At 40.0% G+C, this 23,745-nt stretch overlaps 1 protein-coding gene across 4 annotated transcripts in view; it reads left to right on the top strand.

Annotated features, from left to right (window-relative positions):
• The window catches only part of scaper (S-phase cyclin A-associated protein in the ER), a 61,038-nt gene that overhangs the window by 21,443 nt on the left and 15,850 nt on the right, over nt 1-23,745 (top strand). For all 4 annotated transcript variants that reach the window (XM_080505426.1, XM_080505427.1, XM_080505428.1 and 1 more), the window contains 5 exons: nt 2,380-2,516; nt 6,064-6,129; nt 6,626-6,740; nt 13,636-13,751; nt 21,561-21,684. In XM_080505426.1, coding sequence (XP_080361552.1) covers nt 2,380-2,516; nt 6,064-6,129; nt 6,626-6,740; nt 13,636-13,751; nt 21,561-21,684 — 558 coding nt within the window. The remainder of the gene's footprint in view (nt 1-2,379; nt 2,517-6,063; nt 6,130-6,625; nt 6,741-13,635; nt 13,752-21,560; nt 21,685-23,745) is intronic.

A 23,745-nucleotide genomic window follows, 5' to 3' on the forward strand; every position in this document is an offset into this window, starting at 1 on the left:
TAAAAACATCTAGACTGCCAGCTGTAGCTTGCGCACCATGCAGGCTTTAGAGCTTATTTGTCGTCACGGTATAGTAACAAGAATATTTATACATGGAAAGTATTTGGATGTTTTTCACATAGAAATAACATTTAAATTGGTAATAATAAAAAACAGAGTTCAAGTCAAAAGTCTCTTATTCAGCTATTCATTTTTTTTTTCTTGGTTCTTCTTCCACTGCCACTGGGTGCAGTTGGAATCACCCATTTCAGTTCAAGCTTTGCTGAGTTGGTAATTTGATTTTGTTGTCCTGACATCCAAAAATAAATCTAACTCTTTCCTTTATGCCAAATGTGAGGCTGCAATAGAAGTCTTTGTATTTGACAAAGGAAGTAGTGCCTCTTTTGTGAAAAGGTATATTGCATCATCGCAGGAAAATGTTGACAGTGGTATTACATTACTCCCACCAAAGGCCATTTCTGGCATTGTAAGGTAGCTGCACCCTCAGGCTAGCATCCTTGCCTGTCGTTGTGGTTCAGTAGATGGACACTTGTCATAAATGCTGTACAGCTTCAGTTTACACTATTGAAATGAACCATAATTAAATTATCATCTCAGAATCAGAATTTCACTCTTGATAATTCAGGTGTCTTTATTTGACTTTATGACTGATGATATTTTGGATGAGTTGGAACAATTCCATTAAGTGAGTGGCTCATGCACGGGATGGCCTCTCAGAGAAATTACTGAACATCTGCCCCCAAAGTGAGCGACAGCCATGGACATCAGCCATGACTGACCTGTGATATCAGTGAGGAAAGAGCAGAGGCGATCACATACAAATACAGACTCTTCCCTGGAAATATAACTTCCTTATTTTCAGTATCCATTCCATTACAAAGTTTTGTAATATTTTGTTACTGCTACGCTAAAAAAAATTAATAAGTAAAAACTGTTAAAAGCTTTAAATGTTCCTGTTGTGTGCTATTGTGCCCTTCAAACTATCTGTAATGTTCAATTGTTCTATGGTGATTTTTACATTTAAATTGGGTCTTGTTGACAGTGTGTGACCTTTTTTGAGAGGAGCTTCTTCTAATGCAAGTGAGAAAAAAAAATACAACCTGAAATAATAAAGACAATTGCAGAAACTTGGTAATGTAGGCCTTCTAATTTGTCAGAGCATTAATTTGTTTTGAAGGTCCTTTTTGGTCAATATGACCTTAGATTTAGTCAGTTGTTCTCTTGCGCCAGTTTCCCTCGGTTCATTATAGTAGGATTAATGACACCATTTCTTTCTTCTTCTTTTTTTTTTTAACACCTCTCAGTGACAAACCTCTATTCACGCAGCAGGTGCAGGGCGACTGGCTAAACGGTATGCCATCCCACAGACAGGTTAACTTGACTGCTGCATGGAAATCCTTTATCTGAGGTCATTCTCTCCTTTGGGGGTGCTGGATGACAGGATAATTGACTAATTCGTTTTGTGCACATGCATCATGCCATTCAAATTGGGTTACAACCCCCACCCAATCCCACCCCACCCCTTCTGGTTAAAATATCAGAATCATCTGACGGGACCAGACAGGAAACGACACCTCCGGGCCTTTCACATGTCCATGTGTGGGCAGGACAGGTGTCCTCAAAAGAGCAATACAGTCTTGGGGGGGGGTAATTACAGGGTCTAGTGGTGTAATTGAGACATGTGGAGCTATTTGTTGCACCTTCAATTCACTGGCACTTCTTTAGTATGCAATCTCCTCTCAGCCTGAGTTCTGGTGGTTTCATTGTAATTGTGACAAAATGTCATTATGTCTGATATCTCGGGTAAAACTAACAAGACTTCATATTTGAATGTGATGTTGTATTTAATGAGTGAAAGAAGCTGAAGTTACACTTTTATCTTTACTTTGTGCTATTGAAAACTACCATTTAAAGTAAGAATTGACACTCGTTTATTTAAATTTAATATATATATATATATAATTGGAATGATGATCATTATAATTCTGGCCTATGGTTAAAAAAAAATGCGCAAATAAAACATTTTCATATGAAAATATTCTTAACTTTTACCTTGATTTGTAGTTCAAAAGTATTAAACAAAAAAAAGGCTTGATGTATTTCAGTTTGTGTAAAATCTAAGTATATGGAAGTTTGACAGTTTGAATTACGGTAAGTTATGGGAGAAATTAACTTGTCCTTTGTATAGCAGTTATCTGTGGAGCACCTGCGTTTAAAATCGGATCGATTAGGAAAAGTAAAGTACAATAAAACTGTAATTTAGTATTGTATTTGAAGAAAAGGGCCTGTTTACTTTGGAGTACTTGTCTGTTTTAAACTATAGGTGAATAGCAGTGTCACTTATGTGTTGTTTTTTTTTTTGTTTTTTTTGTCCTTCAGGAGCATCTTTCATTAAGGAAATACATTGTGGATATTTTGACGGACAGCTCAGTTTCTTCCGAGAGCATGAAAGATATAGAGGAGCAGCAGAAGGCACGAAAGAAGCTGAAAAAGCTCCGTTCCAGGATGAATGCCAGGTAATACATCTGTTTTCTCCTTGTCTTTTTTTTTTTTTTTTCTTTCACCATCCTCTCGCAGACAGAAGAGGACAAAACTGTGCCAGGATATATATTTTTTTATGAGTGACAAGGAGATGGAAATAAGATGTTATGCGCATCCTGGCTGTCAAGGTAACACTGATGATCTTAATTTATGGCCACTCTCTGTGATTGGGGAGCAAAGCTGGAAATCGATCCGCATATCCCCCGGCTTTCACCTGTAAAGAGCTTTCCTTCAAACCGCTGCCAGGACATTGCCAAATCTGAAGTCTCAGTTGGTGTACAGGATGCCGGTTAAAGTATGTATGAGCCATGACTATTTTTCTTCTTCTGAGTTATTGATTTTTAAATGAAGTATCAAAGAAAATCAATAGTAATCAACAAATAGGAGGTGACGCTGCTGTGTGTCAGAACCTGGATCTGAGCGCAATCCGTTTAACTGGCTGTCATGAAAGGGTGAGAGGGAAGTGGAAAGAGTAGATGTTGACAGTACTTACCTCACGATGTTATTGATAGATGTTATTGGGAGGATTCCGCTTCACGCAGATTGACATGAAAATGTGGAACGCAAACTCTGCGTGCAGCAGCAATGAACACAAGAAAGCCTTAAAGTGGATGCTCTATTCAGTTGGTAAATAATTATGTAGAGACACAAATCAATGTGCGGGTAGCATAGTAATGAAATATCGAGTCAACATATATTCTACAACTATTTCAACCGTGATTTTTGCACTATAACATACTTTAATTACAATCCATTTTCATTTAACTTAAGTTCAAAATGTGCCCTTTGTCATAGGTATAGTTTTGATTCTGTTAATTTGCGATACTTCTCTCACTGTCTCTCTCCCTGGAGCTCCTCAGAGGGGCCCGCTTTACACTTGAATATAAAGCATGTATATAAAGAATATAAATATGCTCCTTTTTTTTCCTCAAGTAAATACGGGCACACTTGTTCTCATTCATGATCAACCTGTAGGATGTTTAACAAGATCATTTATATGTGTGTGTTGTTCATAAAAGTGTTTATTCCGAAGACGCGACTCCAAGCTGGACAGCCCTTTTGCCGTATTGCTTTATTCTCTGTGCAGCTGTTTTTTTGTTTGGTTTTTTTTTGGCTTTGTGAGGCTCAGCGATACTGAGAAAGTGACAACATGATCTGCCTCTGTTCAACATCACTCGCGCACCAGTCTAGCCGAGACTAGCACTCAAAGCAGCAGGCCTTCAGAGGTCATAAATAACACAGAGCCCCAGTAAACATAAAGGTGAGCTGCTTCACCACTGGGTGGAAATGAACCGTTTTATTGGAATGCCGTATGGTGTCCGTAAAACGCGAGTGGTTCTCATAGGACTCTCCGCGAGGCCAACCGCACAGTTGTGTCATAAAGCATGTATACAGTTTGTCTTTAAGTTATTTTATTTTATTTTTTTTCAAGTTTTGGCTGGTCTTCTGTAATAAGAAATGTTGCAGACAAGAAAACAAGCTTGAAAATGTTAATGTAAGAAACCTGTCCATTGATGTCAGGTTGAGTCCCGATCCTGCAAACTAATGTCACCACTCAGGCTCAGTTCCTCTCACTGGTAGCTTGGTTTGTTTTGCAAAGAACAGAGTGGCTACTGTGTGTGTGTGTGTGTGTGTGTGTGTGTGTGTGTGTGTGTGTGTGTGTGTGTGTGTGTGTGTGTGTGTGTGTGTGTGTGTGTGTGTGTGTGTGTGTGTGTGTGTGTGTGTGTGTGTGTGTGTGTGTGTGTGTGTGTGTGTGTGTGTGTGTGTGTGTGTGTGTGTGTGTGTGTGTGTACAAAGACATTTCTGTGTTAAAATGAGATAAAATGAAATTTCCTAAAACAAAATTCAAAGATTTTCACACTTTTTATTGCTACTGAAATACTGTACGCATCATTTGCTGGTCTGTCGTATTTGAACGCATTTCTGCAGCAATAGGGGATAAGTGTGTATAATAATAAGAGCTGTTGTGTTATGGAAGTAGTTTTCAGCTTAATCTTCAGATTTGTGCTCTCTCCCTTATTGCTGATCACTGAGATTTATTACCCATTTAACGTGGCGATAATGAATTGCTCAGCGGTTGCTCCCTGTTTAACCTGATTAGGTATAAAGCTGCCAGAGATTAATATTGTAATATCAAGAATGACAAACAGGGCAGATATAGTTCAGGCCCTTGTGAAAGCCAACCTCTGTTAACTATTTATTCTGCTCACATGACACATGAGAACTGAATAGTCTGAATACTTTTAGACGCTTCTCACGAATTGTTCAGATGACAAAGACGTCAAAGCTGTAGTAGTGTCCTTATTTTCTTTTTGATAAATTTAACTTTCTTTGGTAGCAATATGGCCGATTAGGTTTTTAAATCATTTGTGAGTTTTCTCTTCTTCACCATGTTCAATGTATGTCGTGAGCTTCCCCTAGGGGGCACTAGAGAGCTTCAGGGGCAGCAGAAAACAATCCAGAGGACAGGGGTGTGCCTTTTCCCAAAAGTAGTTTTTTTTAAAATCATATTTACTCTTTGAAACTTTACTAAAGAAAAGTAACAAGTAAAAGTATGATGTTTATTAATGTAAAAAAAAATTCAGATGGGAAGTTACTGTTTGAGAAATGGAGACAAATCAAAATAATAAAAAAATCAGCGCAAAAACAAGCGTAAAAACAGTTGCACATTATATTTTAAAGTGAAATCATCAGTTGAGCTTTTTATTGCCTATTGATCCCAACTGTTGAGGACAAATATGTTACGATGTAGTTCAACGGCGAGGCAAAGCATGTGCCGACCTGATGCTAAATGTATACGATAGAATTTGAGCATTTTACTTTTTCTTCCATTGAATTTCAATGACTGAACCTTTCTCAGGCACCGTCTGCAGGGTCAAATCCACCTGTCGACTTCCAGGCAGTTGATTGTATCGGTGTAGACACGACTACCCGGAAAGTGCTGTCAAACTCTGATCAATAGTTACTTATCATGTCTGGGAAAGCTTGATTGACAGAGAGATACACACACATACACACACACACATACACACACACAGAGTTAGTGTTTCTATGAATCTGGCTGTTGGACTAATTCCAGAGATATCGGTGCCCTAATGACCTTTAAGCAGGTGACATTCAACTTACTGGTTGTGTTTTGTTTTTTACCCTCATGAGTTTGACAATGAAGTGCACTGAAAAAAACTGAAAATCCCCTTATAGAAAAGGCTTAAAAAAAAAATCAAGATAGATTCGAGGCTTGCTGATACAAAGACTGCAAAACAGCATCTGTCCCTTCAGGGTCTGTGTCTGATTATTTTTAGACACGTTATTTGGTGATTAGTTGACAGGCCAAATAAACGGACTGTGTCTGAACTAAATTCTCTCTCTGGTTTCACAGTTTGATGCTCTGTTTCTTACTGACTGCTCACATTCGCAACACTTTAAAAAAAAAAAAAAAAAAGAAGAAGACTTTTTTCTTCTTTTTTTTTAATTACTTTTTCTGGGATTCAACCCCTTTTTTCCCGCGTCTTCTCTCTGCAGGGCAAAGGAATACGAGATGTCAATGGAGCCAAAGACTCAGATCCCCGACTCTCTGTACAAGGCTAAGTGAGTGTTTCCTTTTTTTTTTTTTTTTTTTTTTTTTTTTAATTTTAATTTCAGCTCTAACTTTTTCCTCATGTTTAAGTTTCAAAATATTGAAATGTATGTTTATAGCACTTTTTTTTAAGCTTTTAGACAATTTGTTGTTGTCTTTTATTTCAGAGGATTATGCAATAAAAATTTTAAAAACTGTCTAGTTTGTTTGTATTTCAAATGTAATTTGATAATTCACAAGTGCTTACTTGCTGTTTGTTTAAATGTTTATGAGCAGATTAATTATGATTTAGATCACTTGAGCATCATTAAAGTTATACATAATTGTTATTTGCACTGCTAAACACATAGTTATGCTTACTATTTAATACAAATCATAAACATTAAAAAAAGGAACAAACACGTGCATTACCCGATGACATTTTGTTGTAATGGTTTTTACCTGTTTGGACAGAATATTCCGAGCTGTGCCAGAACAGATTAATTGTGACTTCTTCTGTGTGTTCAGGTTGCAGCGCTTGGTGAAGCAGCTGCAGGCCCACGACGCCGGGCAGTTGGCCAACAACAAACCGTCTGGTCTGGACAGAACTCTGGGAGAAATTTCCCGCATCTTGGAGAAACGGGTAGAACGGCTACTTACTGATCCTATGAATGCATTGTATGTGTGATATACAGCAGAACTGGGCTTTACTGTGGTTCACATTTGCTCAGTTCTGCTTCCCGATCCCTTTTTAGTTCACAATGTTCTCGTCTGCTACTCGGGCTCAATTGCTTTCGTCTCGAGCCGTGGTAGTACACAGGTCATGCCAGCCCCCTTTGGCATGTCTCGCCCAGCGATGAGTTAGGGTTTCGTCACTGCTCCCCGCGTCTAACCCTCCCAGTGTAGGGTATCGCTTACTCCAGACTGGTTTTGCCTTTGGTTATTGGCTAATGAAGACCAGATTAACGGTGTTTTCACTGTGCACATGGTACCAATAGAGGAGCTTCCTAGCACGAGAGCAGGCATTGTCTCCTGTCTGTGCAGCTTACACGAGTCAGATGTCACCGGTTTAGACAATAGTAAATTGGATTTCCAGATAAAATGTCATTCAGGCACACAACTTAATCCAACACAAGAATTCAGCTTTTTTTAGAAGATTTAGTTTTTCCCTTACACATTTTTATACCAGCTGTGATAAAGTGTATATATATATATATATATATATATATATTCACAAACTGAAATAAAGAAAACAATTAACAACAGTTGAGTTGAAACACCTGCCTAAGAAGTGTTTCTGTAAATTCTTTTTTTTTTACTGTAAAACGTCAACAGCATGTATTTGAGACTGGTGAAAGGATTAAAACACCTGCTACCATGTTTATGATGAGGAAAATATACAGCCCACTTCCTGAAACGAGGCATAAATTTCCCAACATGATGAGGTCTGAGCCATCATAATATCCAACTGTGCCTGCTTCTGGGTGTGAGGATGGAGAGATTATAGTGTCCCATCAGTGATAAGAGGGGCGGCTGGAGAGGCTATTACCAAATTTCCCCAGAGAGGCAAAGAAAGAGGTGGCGGAGGTGGGTGGCACGGCATCCTGTAAGGAGAGAGGAGGAACCGGTGTGATGCGAGTAGCTCACAAGCTGTTACTACACGAGGACTCCTCCCCTCAGCTCCGCACACTCCCACTGGGAGGTCAGAGGTCAGTGGGCCACAGGAGATGTGCTCCATTCAACAGCCGTGTTGAATGGAGTAAGAGCCAGATCATGACTGTCTGGGACCTTCAGCTGTGTTTTTTTTTTTTTGCCTCAGTTTGAACGCACATTTTTTAACTTTTTTTTAAATTTTTGCCTTCAGCTCAACGATATACATGCGCCCAGAGTTTTGTTGGCCAATCAGGCAGCCAGGGGAGCACTTCCCTCTCTAATCCTGTGACAAAATCAAATAAATAGAGTCTCCATCACTGTGGCTGTCTGGCCTCTGAGTCACTTCAAGCCGAAGCCGTTTAGATTATTTGACCTAACAAGCATCTCTCATGTCATTGACTCACCTAGAGGTTTGTTTTTCTCCCTCATATCTGATTCAGTCTCCACTTTCTCTGCTAATTCCTTGGACAACACTCGACCCCCCCCTCCCGCACAACTGTTCGAGTCTCACCCCCCCCCCCCCCCACTTCTCACATCTCCTTTGCTTTCTAGGCCAATGGCTCGTCTTTGACCCCAATGTGTTTCTCCCTCAGTGGCCTCTAGTGGTTTATATTGTGTCATACCTGAATTTTTTTCTTTACTTTAAGTGATCGAAAAGAGGAATTTCCTCAATGTGCCGCTCTTTTCTCTTGCTGCACATTTGCCCTATTATTATCCACCATTGCCCAAAGTGTTGTTACTGCTTTCGCTTGAAAGCCGTCAAAAAAAAAAAAGAGTTAACGTATATGGCAGGTAAGAAATGCCTGGAACACATTGCTCTGGGAACCAAAGACTGCAGACTGTATTTACATTTTCATTTGGTAGCTGTCAGAGCTTCGTTCGGCCGGGTTGGAGGAGTATCTGGGGACAAGGAGGGAAGATGAAGGGTTGAGTGGCAGGATAACAGTGTTTATTGGTTGGGCCTCCTGGCCTCCTGACAGGTAGAGCCCAGATCAGCAGCATCAGAACTCTAAAACGGCTTAAGTGAGCAGCTTTGGTTATCAGAAAATATGAGCCAGCACAGTACAACTCAAACACTTCCCTTAAAAAAAACCCTGCAGATTTAGAAAAACAGATGCGGCAGTTACAAGTGTTTATGTGTCTATGAGTATATACACTAATTTTATTGACAGTTTGAAGTGAAGACCAATTATTATGGATTCACCAAAGCTCCTTTCAGAGTGTGGTATGTATTGGGCACTGAAAGTCAATGTATTAGAATCAGGAAACATGGACTACGGTAAGGATTTCGGTTTGACCAGTAGCCTATTGGAATGGCCAGATACACCTGCATCACAGTATCACCATGACTGCATCTCCTGTGGAGAGATCCTGGTCTGCAGTGGTTGATATCTATCAAAAGTGGTCCCAAAATGGCCAATCAGTATGTTCTTTGGTCCACATGGGGAGTGAAGGCAGTAGCTGCAGAAGATAATGCTGGTTCCCACAGGAAGTTGTAGAAACACCCAGTGCATTATTGGGATTTGCATATGGGGCTGCAAAACGGGGAGTCCTTGCAATATGTAGACAGGTTGTTATAATATTGTGGCCAATTATTGTTTGTGTTTTTACAACTATAGTAACTGTCTGTATTGTGTGTATTCCATTATTATTGACGAAGCCCTGGGAGCATGTCAGACTCTACCTGTGTGTTTTATCATGTAGTCAATCAAGGAATGGATGGTGAGTTTTAGTCATCAGGTGGCATTGATTTCATATTAAACCTCACTTTGCTTTATTCGGTTCATATGTTGCTGTATTTTTAATTGTTGCCTGACATTTGTTTCCCCCACAGCTTCATTTGGTTTCTATGCCACAACAATAGGGAGCAGACGGAAGTGGAACGTTTCGAAGCTCCTTAGTTGCAGCTGAGAGTTGCAGTCTTTCTGTGGTTTCTGTGGCGAGTTTGATTTTTCGCCACAATGAGCTTTGATTAATCTTGGATCATTTTATAGAATAAACACAGATTGTGCATGTAAGGCTCATGTGGAAATGGATCATTTTGCACAGACTATTAAATCATCTTGTCATTATGTCCTGTAAACACACAAGTTTATACTTACAAGTTTCGACTTCAAAATGTTTATTCCAGCAGCCTTGTTGTGGTTTACAGTTGACTTGGCTCTCTGTACAATACTGCAGTTCATGTTAGCCATCTTGTCGTCCTCGCCTCTCGTCGCTTACGTTGTCGTGGCGAAGGAGGAGACCTGTGACTTAAAGGGGCGGGTCAAAGTTAAGGTCCGCCCTTAATGAACTTTCCCATTTGTTGTCCATCTGTTTGTGGGCAGTACGACGGAGACTGTGACCTGTTCTCCGCTTTAATTAAAGTGTCTGTTGGGAGGCGACAACAAAGAGCAATTTAGCAGGTCGGCTGGTTTGTGGACACTGTCACAGGAATTACCAGCTGCTTCAGCCGTCCCATCAGCTGGGGTAACAATGGTCGCCCCGGACGATAATTGAATAAAATTTGTCCAGTTGTATTATTCAGGGGCTTTCTCTTTCTTGCTTTGTCTTAATGCTCAGACTTTGCTGGTGTCTCCTCCTTTGTTTCCTTTGCCTTTTTTGGGGGGTTTTTCTTGGTTTCATCTGATTATTACAGAGCAACTAAATAACTTTATAGGTTCAAAGCAAGTTTTTGGGGTTTGGGAAAATATGATGGTATTTGGCATTGTCTAGTCAAGTGCAAACATAAGTATAAATGTTTGTCTTAAATAAAGTGTATGCCAACATGTTTTTTCAATATTTCTAGCAAAACCAAGAAAGTTCTTTAGTCATTATTCATTGATCTTTTCAAATGAAGATTTTGACCTGTTCGTGTTGTATCTAAAGTTCTGGCAACATAAAGTCAAACGGTTAATCCAAGATTGAACCTGAAGTGACAGTAGCCATCTCGGTATCTCTGTACCTCTCGTCTAAAACTACTGGCGTTCCCTTCACGGTTTGTCTCGAGCAGTCAACCTGCGGTTCCGAGGAATGTCTTTTCCCAACATGACTGAACCAACGTATTAGCTGGAGAATCCCACATTACATCTGATATTACATCTCAATCCCACATTCATAACTGATGACTTTCAGCGAGTTTCATATGATGTCAGAAAACTGGCCAAGCACCTATGTATCCTACAGTCTCTTGGCTCTTGTCAGGAGCTGCAAGGCATTGCAGATGTTGCAAGATCCCCGTGTTGCCAACGTTTTAAGACTCACTGTGTAGTCTGTTGGCAACACTGTTTGTTTTTCCTTTGGTTCTTTCTTTCACTTGGTGCATCCTTAATGCAAAGGCAGAAAATTGATGGTTGATAATCTTATCTTTATCAACACTACAAATACATTTATTTCCTTCAAGTGTTGGAGTGTCCTTCTCGAAACACTAAACTGAGGATCTTTATTGTAGCTGTCTCTCAGGAATGTAATTCCTCAATCCATGCTGACCGTAAATGAAAAGAAAATACTGTTTGTTATTATGTTAACTCTTTCAGATAATGTTTCTTACTATGCACGCGCAGCATCACCTTAAGTGAATGTAAACCTTGCCTTGACTTACAATATATCTGTTGAAAGTGTATATCGTCATCAGATGCTTGTTGCATGATGCAGCACAGCAGCAGAATCAACATGAGGATTTTATGCAAATCAGTCCTTTTTTAATTTTTTTTTTTTTTTTTTAAAGCATTGTGTTTTGTAAATGCATGCCCTCATGCTGATACTCTGCCCCATTTCTATTGTCTGGGGACCGGTGCATGCACAGACCACCTAAAAACACTGTGTCAGGTAGTTTGAACTTTGTCTCTTCGCCTGCATTGTTCCATCATCACAAGAGATAAATCTGTCAGCAGAACAGAAAAGGAACTAACAGGCAAGAAACTCTTGTCTGGCTTTTGACAGAAGATTGCCGGGACTGGGCAGGTCCCAGGCACCCCCCACCCCCCCCCCCCCTTTAATCCAGTTTGATAAGCTGCTATGAAAGAGCTGCCTTTTCTCATTTCACCTAGAAGCTTTTAGGAAGGTGTGTTGATAGGAGGGTTAAGAGAGCGGTTAAGCCAAGCACTGTGATTGAGACCTAATTGATTAGACATGGAAACTACTGGTGAGGAAGTCGCGACGAGGCCTTTTACAAACACTGCAGGGACTCTTCAGACAGTCAACGAAACAGCTCTCATTACGTTAAAGGCGAAAGAGTCTTTGGAGTGCTTAATGTTTTTTGTGTTAAACTCTAAAAGATTGTTTTGGTGCGTCATCCCCTGGAATCAAGTAGCGAGTTACTTCAGCAGCGGGCATGTATGACAGATGAAGAGCTTATCTGTAATTTGGTAAAGCGCTTCTCTCTCCATGTGTTCAGGCTTGTTAGCAACTTCCCATCTGTGGGACAAAAGCACTGTGAAGTGGCTAGATTTTCTTGCTGTACCAGCACTGATGAGACTGTAACCTCATTAGGAGGAGGAGTGACCTGCAGTGTAACTGCTTTGTGGCTGTGTGAAGAAGGCCCTCCATCAGCAGCGGCTCCCCTCCAGTTCCTCCCCTTCTTGTCGATCCAGGCACAAACATGCCCGTAAGTCAGCGCTCGCGTCTGGCTTTGTACTTGTTGACTTTGTAGCAACAGCATCCGACCTACGGCTGTGTTCTCTGTCATCACCGGAGGGCAGGACTTCTCCGTTTACATGTATTCATAAATCCTACCTATATTGCATTCATTGCAGACGTCTTTTTTTTCCCCATTTTTTTGTATGTAAGATTTAGCTTAAATCTTGAAACTACTGGATATAAATGGGAGTTGTTCATCAAAAAGTTAGTGGATGTTTTGGTTTTTTTGCACTTTTACTGACCACAGAAAAAAAGGTAACATGCAACCTCTTGTTTAAAAAAAAAAAAAGGTATAAGTGGACACTCTTGATCAATCTCAGTCAACCCCCTCTTGGTTTTAGAGACAAATGGTTTTAAAGATCATATTGAATCCTCAGATGTCGTATGGGTTTAAGACCTGCTTCATTTGAAGTTATAAAGTAAATTAAAATGTCTTTTTTTTTTTTTTAAAGGCAGATGACATTAACATTCCCTCTCTCTTGTCGCTTCAACAATTGACATTCATTTCTTCTATTTATTTAAGCATTTTTTGCATTACTTCCACAGTATCTTCATTTTTAGGAAATACTCCAAGCCACCCCATTTTATTTTTTTTTTGCTTGTTTTTTTAAGGGAATTTTAACTTTACAAAAATCTACATAAGTTCTTAAGCTCCTCTGCAAGTGTGAGTAGTTTTTAAAATGCTGGGGGGAAAAAACAGTTAACAAGATTACACGTCCGAGTTAAGTCGTCTGCCCACCCTTGGAAGTAATACGAATGCAAGTTCTTATTCATGCCTTTGACAATGGTGATAAAAATGCAACAATAAAAAAGGATTTTATGTTTGTCTGCATTTTATCAGAATGACTGTCTTAATCTCCAAGTTCACTAATTGCCCCAGTCTAATTGCCCATGCGGCATTTTATCTGTTTCACTTGGTCTGTGGTCACCCGTTGAGACCACCCTGGTGTTAACTGGAGCCTGCCGAGCTTTTGCCTTCCTCTGAAACCTGACTGTCGAGGGGCGGAGTCGGGTTGTGCACTTTTGAGATTAAACAGGAATACTTTGGGGATCACTTTGTTTCAGATTTCAATCCCTTGCTCCTGTTGGAGAAAGAGAGGGTCCTCTCTGCTGAGAGCCATGTAATCCCCTGTCCAGTCAACGGCTCCTCGTCCCCTGACTCTACTCCTGTTTCCTCTCTCTCTCTCTCTCTCTCTCTCTTTTTCTCTCTCTCTCTCTCTCTGTGTGTTTCACACTCTCGTTCTCTCTCTCTGTCCCTGTCTGAACAGAATAATACAGACCAAGTCGCCTTCCAAGTGGTCGGTGGCCTGTCAGCTCTGGAACAAATTTTGCGGGTCATCACCGCTGCTTCCACACCCACTGCAGTAACCCGTATACCTCTCAAGTAAGTACAAGCAGACATTTTCACTCCACCGAAAGCGCATGCATTCATACATATACACCTGAGGAATGCCTCAACTGTCAAAATTATTTGACAGTAGTAATTTTTTTTTTTTGCTTTTACTCAAATCTCCAAATTGACTCATTTGCCATTTATTGTCTTAACGAGTTTCTGTTTCATGCCAGCAGGGTGAGCTGTCTCTGTAGCCGAGCTTTGGGAGAATCTGATTTCAATCATGCTGATCTGACATTATATTTTGAGAGCTTTTGCTGTGTTGAGTGCGTTTTTATAGTTTTAAGCAAAATGTCGGTTTATTGCTCGAAGATGTGTGCAGTGGTTTTTCCGTAAAGTTGAGCAAACTGTAATCTGGAATTCCTCCTTGATGACCCAGTTAGGAAGTGAGGAAGGCAGGTCCTTATCTGCAGGCCTGCTATTGTCAATCTTGTTACACTTTTGGTTTTTCACTATAGAATATTATACAAGTCAGTCACAACAATGTGTGATTTGATTTTATATTAGTTTTAAACTCTACTTTCTCCCTTTAATCTGCATGCATAGAAAAGAAACACAACACATGTAACTTATTATATTAATTTATATTTCATACTATTTAAAAGATTGACAGACATTTTATTATTGTCTACTGGTGATACTGATTAGTACAGTTAATTTACTTGATATTAGGTTTTAACATTTTTAAAAGTAAAATCGAAACTTCTTTCTGGATACTTTAAAGACCTGTCCGTGTAGTTTAATCTCCATCTCCTCCCTGCTGCACATCCACAAACCCTCCACAGTTACAGTTCTCGTTCTGAATGACGTCTCTAGTCGTATCCTTTCACCGACCTCATTGACAGCACTGCTCTATTTTGTCGTTGTGATTGTTTTTGCAATTGCATAAATTGAGTGAGCGAATCTGAAGTAACCTACTTCATCACTGTTTATAGTTGCTTCATCTCAATAAATTCTCCTAAAAACTATAAATGAATAACAGCGCTGTCCTTCAAGGAACGGGAGGCATTTCCATCTCTGTAATCAATTTGTGTTCATTCTTTTCTCTTGAAACACAAAAAGCACATGTGCCTCATCTATCATTTAGAGTGCAGAGTATTTTTGAGTTGTGGGTCTGGCGTTTGCATGGCCCGCCAGTAGATAACCTCAGAGAGACTGCTGTACTCACAAGTGGGACTCTGTAATGGACTCGAATGGCCTCGCTCTCCCATTCATTAGCATTTACTGGTCCCCGAGTCTCTGCTAATGGACAAATGCTTTTTATATTTAAAAGGCTTTTAAAGGGCATAGCTTGTGTATTGATTTTTTTTTTTTTTTTTTTGAAGTCTCTCTTTCTCAATCATTGTAATCTCGGGGAATATCAGGCTGACTTTTCAATCCAAAGAGACTGAACACAAACCATTTTGTTTTGGTTGCAAGCACATCTGAACATGGCGCGTTGTTTCTGGATGAACACACAAAAGTTACTCGACAAAAGTTGTCATTGCCATGCAGTGGTGGAGAGAAGCATTACGAAAACTGTGTGTGTGTGTTAAAATTCTCTTTTTTTCTCCTTTTGATCAAATTTTTAATGATCGAAATAATGAATGAATAATTAAATAATAGTCCTCAATTAACTTTTATTTGATAACCAAACCTTTCCGAGGAATAAACCAGAGCCACCATGGCAGGGTTTTAGATTACCAATAATCAGACAGACAAACTAAAACGCGTACATGTACTATTGTGGTCTGTTGGTGATCTAATAGTAAATGCGTGCTTGTTGAGAATTGTTCTCACTTAGGAGTTTGAATTAAGGTGCCCCACATGCACACAGCAATCTGAAAAACCAAAAATAGAGAATTACTGGTGCTCTCAATTTTTTTTATCACTTTACTTTTTCTTTTAACACCAAACCAAAAGATGTACATGAAAAACCTGCCGGACATATTATGCAGCATTTCAGCAATATTAGTGCTTCCTCTTGTGCGTATACAATGCATTTTGATGTTATTGATGTTTTCACCAGCTAAATTCATCAACAGTTTCACTAATGCTGCTCTGTAGTGTGTTTCTAAAGCCAATCATCTTATGTGCTTTGGCCATTCGAAGGTTTTCCATCTGTATCTTTAGACTTTTATTTCAGTCGTTTGTGGGAAATGGATGCCTCTCGAATAGATTCACTCCTTTCCTTGAGGCGCTAGTTCTAACACAGCAGTTGCGTGTGAACGCATTTGTCCCTGTTGAATGCTCCTGGCAACATATGTATAGACGGCCTGATCCAAATTTTATTATTTACTATATGAGTTGACCTCGTTAATATAATCTACATTTAAAGTAATTTATTTCTTATGAGTCCATTCTCAAGAGTTGCAGAAACACAATTTCAGTAGTCAGATTGGGACGTTTCCTGCTTCGTAAAATGCAGGCGAGGGTCGCACTTTTCTTGTGTCAGTCAGGTCAGTGTAGTCGGTAGCTCCTGACGAGATGCAACACAAGGACGCAGCCCAGCTGTCAGCTTATCGCTATCTGTCATCTGAATTGCCGGGTGGCCTAATGGGTTGCTATACAGATGCTAGCCCCAGAGTGCGCTACATTATCTGTTTACAGTGATGCTGCCGTATTGATCACCTCCTCCCACCAGATAAGCAGAGTGATTTACAAAAAAAGGCAGCTGCCGAGATGCTCCTGCTATATCTCTCCCCAGGGATGCTGATTCCATCTTGTTACCATTACATTAATGAGCTAATTCCTCTACGAGGCTCCGCTAATGTTCTGGTGTAACCCTGTGGTCGCTGGAGTGTCTACATGCAGGTTTATGCAGCCACTGTCATTAACTCCAGCCGGTCAGATAGTATCTCAGGAAAACGCACAATAAAGCCTCAAATCTCTGCATAAATAGCATTCATTTTTGTGAATTCTTTCGTCGCTTTGCTTTACATCAGGCTGTTTCTTTTTTTCAAATGTTTATTAACAAGTAGGGTGACGGCTAAAAGATGAACCTTTTAAAAAGAAGAAAATGTCCCATCAAGTTTCCCATCACAAATTCAACTAATCAGGAAAGAGACCAACCTTAGTGATACGGTAACATACTTAATGCTTATTTTTCCATCTTTGGTCTATCCTATGAAGACCACATAGTGGAGAAACGTGTTCACTAATAATTCCAGTGACCCCAGCGGCTTCCACAGTATGATGTGTCCGGTCACAGTCGAGATTCATCAGTGCCTCACATATTTGCGACACGAGCGATAAGTTGTCTTGGAAAAAGGGCCAGGCACATTCACTTAACACATTTTTTGGGGACAGTTTGAAAGCTGGAAGTTACAAAATAAATCCACTTTGTGTGACTTAAGTGGCCATTCACATCTTGTGTTGTTTTGGTTGCGCGGTGCATTCCTGACCACTGGATGACTTGCATTACAGCTAAGGTATAAATAGAAACGTACCCATCATAATTGAAAGCATATCTCCATGTGCAAGAATAAGTCAAATGATTATTTAAATGATGGTTTATGTATTTACTGCCATTGGAATTGTTTTATTTGAGCAGAACAAACAGATTAACTTGCTGATGTGCCTGCTGATGCATAACTCGTGTCAAAAATATGGGGGAAAAATGCTTTTTTTTGCACTCTTGTGGGGAATTACAATGTGCTGGTATTTATATTGCAGATGCCTTGTCCTTCTGTGTTCAACAGGGGTCAGTGGAGAGAGGAGGAGAAAGACTTGAATACTGATTGCACAATCCTTCACACATTTAAGTCAATTTTCAGTCCTTATAAAATTTAGACACAACCTTGATGGTGACAGGTGAGCTCCAAAGAAAGGTTTCCGAGTCCTCGGACATGCGTGTTAACTCAATTTGTCTTCCCACCTCTGTCTCACATGACCTGGTGTATCCTGTGAAATCAGACCTGCTACCTCTGGTTTTATTTCAGGATGTTTTCCAGCTTTCTGTGTGTGTGTCTATATGTGTGTGTGTGTGTCTTTGTGCCCATGCTACTGTGCGTAGTGCAGTGTGACGGCTCATCAGATTTCTCCTCCTTCATACCTGGCCAGTGTGGCACGACAGCCAGAGTGGATGTCTTGGAAGCACTCAGGGTATCGGAGAGATCAACAGCAGAATCAAATTAAATGTCATTTAGATAGCAGTGAATGAAGGGATTGTTTGACAGCACAAGGAAATGGATTTGCTCCTCACCTTTTATTTTGGCTTAGGATTCTTTTTCTTCCCCTGTTTAAGAGGCAGGGGCTCAACCTGATCTGGAAGTTAGTCAGATTTCTGCAACGCTGCTCCCGTCAGGCTTGACTGCACACATAGGAAACGCACAGAAAGGGCGAGGAATGTGAGACTCGGGTTGAGGAGCACAGATCTCAGGGTTGATAACTCGAGGCAGTGACAAAAAGCATAAAGAGCCTTTTACATGCTTGTTGTCCTGTTGTCAAGTGAACGGCGGGTAGGCCATTTACCTTGATAAATGATCTTGGGTGAAAGATGGACACAATCCATAACCGTCCATCTCTGCTCGGAAAGCAGTGTTTATGTTTGTTACTTCTGATTTATTCCAGAGAGGTGACATGCTTGTGGAGTTGGAAATTCTTAGTTTCAGGAGCCATTGCTTCATATTTTTTTTTCCCCCAATATCTTTTAATCATCTATTACCCTAAAAGTATATGAAGTTTTATTTTTATATATTATAACAAGGTTTAGATTTAGTTGCCCCTTTTGTACACATAATTCGCCCAAAACATCCTTTTATATATTATTAGGCCCACTGGCTTTCAGCCTCTGCAGGCTCTTCATTGCTTTTACTGCTTGGCTTTATTTCTTTATGGATCTGAGAAACTTTACAGACAATGTTCAATCATGGCTGTATCAGGTGAACTGTTTAGTGAAGGTGAACAGATGACCTTGCTCACTCTTGTGTTTTTATCGGCATCAAATCCCTCTCCTGTGTCCTCTATTGAAACCTTGTGACAATGCCTCGTTGCCTGCTCTGAAATGATAATACCTGCGGTGAGGTGAGCTAGATAACAGTTATGGTAATGTCAGGAACATGTCAGGCAGAATCTCTCCAATGTAACAGGAAACCCATAGTGATGCAGGAGGAGGAATGTGTCTTGCTTTGACAGACTGGCACACATCAGTCCCCACAATTTTTTTTATTTTTTTTTCTGCAACATGAGAATGAGTGGCGTGGCACTTTACCAAATTGTTCCTCAAAATCTTTGACTGGAGCTGTCATTGAGGGGTATTTAGAGAGTGAGATTCCCAGAGAGGTTGGACTATCAGGTGTCATGCTCATCAAGCTCAATTAGTGGGGAGGAAACCAAAGACAGATCACCACGATGGTTCATTGTACAAGCGGGTGTAAGGGCATAATTCAAACGCGCCTTTGACAGCCTCCTCATTTGTTCTGAGATGACCAAAGACAAGCTTGATTAGCTGTGCCACAAAGCAATTGCATGCTCATTACATGAGCAGCTGAGTGAGTATAGAAACTGATGTGTCTTGCCAGAAGTTAAGTGATTTAATTACAATATACTCGTCAGGTTAGAGGGCGAAAAAAATGCAGTCCAGCCTTGAAATAATTCAGTCATGTTGAATTTTTTAATTTTTTTAAATATTGAAAATATAGCTTATATACATATTCATATTGGTTGAACCCTGCAATTATATTTTTTGAAAACTCTGACATCACACCACTTTCAGAGAGTCTAAAAAGAGGGTGTACTCGTGCTGAATACAAAGAAGATATTGATTATATCCTTGTGAAGTAGCCAGTCGGTCACATATTTTAAACTTCTGGTAAGCTAAATATGTATCACTGTTGTGCAGGCGTCAACGTAAACAACAGCTAAAAAGTGTATGATGAAAGATTTTGTTGTTTTTTTTAATGACCATGAACAACACAAATCAGATTTTCCCCAGGTAAAACCCACTTTGCTCCTAAATTGGTGTCGTATCTGATGTTTTTCAAATTGACACTTTCAGCTCTCATCGTGATGAGACAGAGATCACAACTCTTCACTCAAAGAGGTGCAACGTAGCAATCTCCCGTTCAAACAATAGATAAAACTCCACATTGAGTCACACCTTCGGTAGAGTTTTTTTCCCTAAACCTTTGCTTTGTATGGATGGATAGGCGATACTGAGTAACTTGTACTTTTTTTTTCTTTGTTAATTTTTAATTGGCAAATGTTATTTGGTAGTATTTTTATTTAGGATAGGTGAAAAAACAATAAATAATGTATTTTAACATATTTCTGCATATTAACACTTTTGATTTCTGCAGTATTCCAAATATGCGTCTTCTCTAATTTTGAATGACATGTGCCTTCAGTTCATTATATACAGCAACTAAATCTCAGTGTAACCTGGAAGGTATTGGCCAACATGAACTCTATCTGACTCTTCTGAACCAGCTCTTTGACAGTAATCAAGTTCATCCTGCATCACCATTTAATCTCTGGTAGATCATATGATAACCCTGCTATTGTGCACGACTTTACTCAACAAGGACATCGTCTCAAATATCACAATAGTAATTTCAGGAACCAAAAGTAGCTCCTGTCTTCTCCAGGAATGTACATGGCAGTTACCACAGTTTTGATAAGCTAGAGAAAGCATGTAATTATTTTTGAAAGAGTCTAGAGTTGTCATTTTGGCATTTACATAGTGCTGATCTGTTTTCCCATGCAGAGTGTGTGTGTGAGTGCCATGCTGCATGGTTGCACACAAAGCTTAGTGCGACTTCTCCTGTTACCTCATCTCATGCTCCTCCCAATTCACCAAAAATACACTTGACCATTGATTAACTCTTCTGCTGTTTCAGTAATGGAACAACATAAATACTAAAACAGCAAAGTTCTAGAACAAAGTTTTGATGTTTGTTTGATAACTGAATATATGACTTCTCACATTAACACCTTTTTGTGTTGGATAGTTTTACGCAGCAGTGTTTGTGTTTATGCTGTAAAACTACAGTTCTGCCCACGAGCAAATGCAAACCAGAGACGAGAGGAAGTTATTGACAAACGTTGGTGAACCTCTACCTAATCTGTTTTCCTCAACTATGCCAGCTTGGTTTCACTGAAAACACGCAGCAGATGTGAAGGTTCGGTGGATATCAAAATGTTTACCAGTTGGAATAAACATGGCCTACTTTAGGCACTAGAGAGGCGGATTCCTTTCTTCCAGCAAGCAGATAGGACACGCTATTCCTCCATTGCCTAAAATATACAGTTGTCAGAAAATATTAACTGATGAAACGGAGCGAGGGGGAGTAGCCGTCACCGCAGAGTGATTGGTCAGTTATCTGAAGCATTAATCTTCTCTGGGCTTGTTTGAGAGCAGACATAATACAGAGGCACGCTGAGTGGCTCAGCTCACGCCGCTGCCTGGCGACTGCAAGAAGCTGCGAGAAGAACTACTTTTATCTCTGCAGCGGAAATGTCTTGCCATGTCTTTGCCACAATAGTACTGAGATTACACCCGGCACCTCTGAAGGTGGCTCTAGTGAGGGGAGTCTCCACATGAGTAGCTGTTCCGAGTGTTTTAGTCTTCAAATTGACTTTCTTGCTCGCGCTGTCAATGAGATATGCTTTGACTCCTGGAGACAAATGGCACCCTTAAGGAACCACAAATAGAGAAGAGTGTGTTTGGTTTCCTCATGCCTGCAGAGAGTCTTGTCATTGCCTGGGTCATTTTTACATCCCAGCACTTGTGTTTCTGTAACGGGTTGCAAGAGGGGCAATCGATGTGCCCTGAACTTTGTTTAGTTTTTTAACTTGACGTTTGTCATCTTTCTGTGTTAGGTCTCTCTGCGCTGCTATAAATGTCTACTACCTGGCCTGTTCCTGCTGCACCCTCAACTGCTCCTATGTGCTGTTTAGCAACAGGATAGTCCTCCTCATGGATCTGCTGCTGCATCAGTTAACAGTAAGTCAGCGCATCCCAGTGCATGGACAACCTGTTGAATGTTTCTTGGTTGGTGTGATGAAATACAATGTTCATGTGGGGTTTTGGACAAAAATGTAAATGTGTTATTTCGATGATTGTATGCTTTGATTATTTAAACTCTAAATTAAACCTTTTTTTTTTTTTTAAACTAGAGAACCTCACAAATGAAGATATATATATTGATGTTTGCCTCATGTAGATGCAACCCAGTTTCCTCGATCATAGACATTTTGTCAAAGAATTTATATAAAAGAAAAAAGATCTTTAGATACATGTTTGTCATTTAGCGTCGCGTTAACATGCTACAAATACATTTACTTCCTAACTTTGTGGATAAAAATAACAGATTTTTTACTCTAACTTTACTACTACTAAAAATATTTTGTGGTTAATGTTGCTTGTTACCTTTTACTTTTGATCAGAATATATAAACATAATCTCAAACTCTGAGGAAGAAACTTTAACCTGATTCCATGTGACCAATCAAACAGACCAGTCAGACCAGCATGTGGCTGCACACAAATAAAATATCAAGCAACTCCATAGCTATAATTGTATTTCCTACAAAGAGAACACTTAGCTCAACATTAATATGCCCAAATTATACTTGACGTTTACTCAAAGATGTCTTTTAATTTTACTCCTCTGTATGGATTAAATAAATCTGCTAAATTATATCGTTCTATAAACACACAAAAAAAATCAGTTCTGCTTCTCAGAGGTTTCTCAACATACTCCATTGGCCTAAAATAATGTCTTTCGACAACAAAGGTAGGAGTCTCTGAATTAAAACAATGTTAGAAAGAACCTTTAACCCGAGGGGAAAATAAACTCGATACTTAATAATGCGGTTTAGATCGTCACATAAATCTTTAAAATTGTAGAGAATCTTGCAGTAATGGATCATTTTAGTCCAGAGTAAAATGTAAATTACTCCTCCAAGTTATGACAGTAACTATGCTGGAGGCTTTTTGTTATATTTGGGAGGGAAAATCTGGATAAGGGATACTTTTCCGGTGGAAAAAATATCTTACTCTACAAAATCCAAGAAAGTGACATTTTGAAATAAAGAAAATCATTTTCTGGCTATCCAAGTCTCCAACATTTATTTTGTCTTAGAACAAAATAGAAACAAGCCAAATGTGTATATTCCATTTTATATGGTCACATATACTGTCCACTGAGGGTTGATGTTGTTGCTGGTGTCTGTAACTATTAACTACAGTGTTAATGAGACTCAAAGTAGCGAGCAGCAAACCCACTGTCCAATCCCTCCACACACACACTGATGGAATGTGAGAGCGCAGTCGGTCAGCGAGACGGGCTGCACTGCGGCGACATGTCAGGCCAGATCCTTCAGCACTCTGCACGAAGGAGCGTAAACATCGGCTTACTCCAAACATCCAACGGTGGCGGCTCACTGGGGTCGCCTCCACTCGCAACACAGACGGAGCGAAGGCACACGCACAGGGCTGTGGTGCATGCATGAACTCCACTGGGGCTTCCTTCTCCAGTCGAGTTCCAATCCAAAGCAGTCATATTTCCTTAGGGCACACGGGGAGAGGTTCGTCTGTGCTCCAGTTTATATAAAACATATCCCAGCAGCTGCTCTGCTGACTGACATATCCAACAGCACCGCGGGAGATGAACTTACTTTTGTCCTTGCGTTCAGCACAGATTAAAAATTGAGCTCAACAATCATACTCCTGCTCGGGAGTCTCACGATGTCTGCCGTTTACTTTACAACTCTTGCGCATGTTTGCTCTAAGTGTTTTATTTATAGGCGTGCATGGATTCAAGTGCATGTCTGTGTTTTGGTATGCGTGTGTGTGAGCAATAGAGAAAAGCAGTGGGGGTTGCACAGCCATATGAGCACGCTCCCCTTTTAATTCGATTTGTGGAGAATGTCGGTGGATTTACCTACGCTGTCAGCATTCACCCCAAACGTTCGACCAAATGCTAAGTTTTGCTTTTGTGAGCTTCCACATTTACCATTCATTCTATATTATAAATGTGTACCTGATCCTGTTCTTATTTGTT

This window comes from Blennius ocellaris, assembly GCF_963422515.1.
Source record: "Blennius ocellaris genome assembly, chromosome: 11".
Classification (NCBI taxonomy): Eukaryota; Metazoa; Chordata; class Actinopteri; order Blenniiformes; family Blenniidae; genus Blennius; species Blennius ocellaris.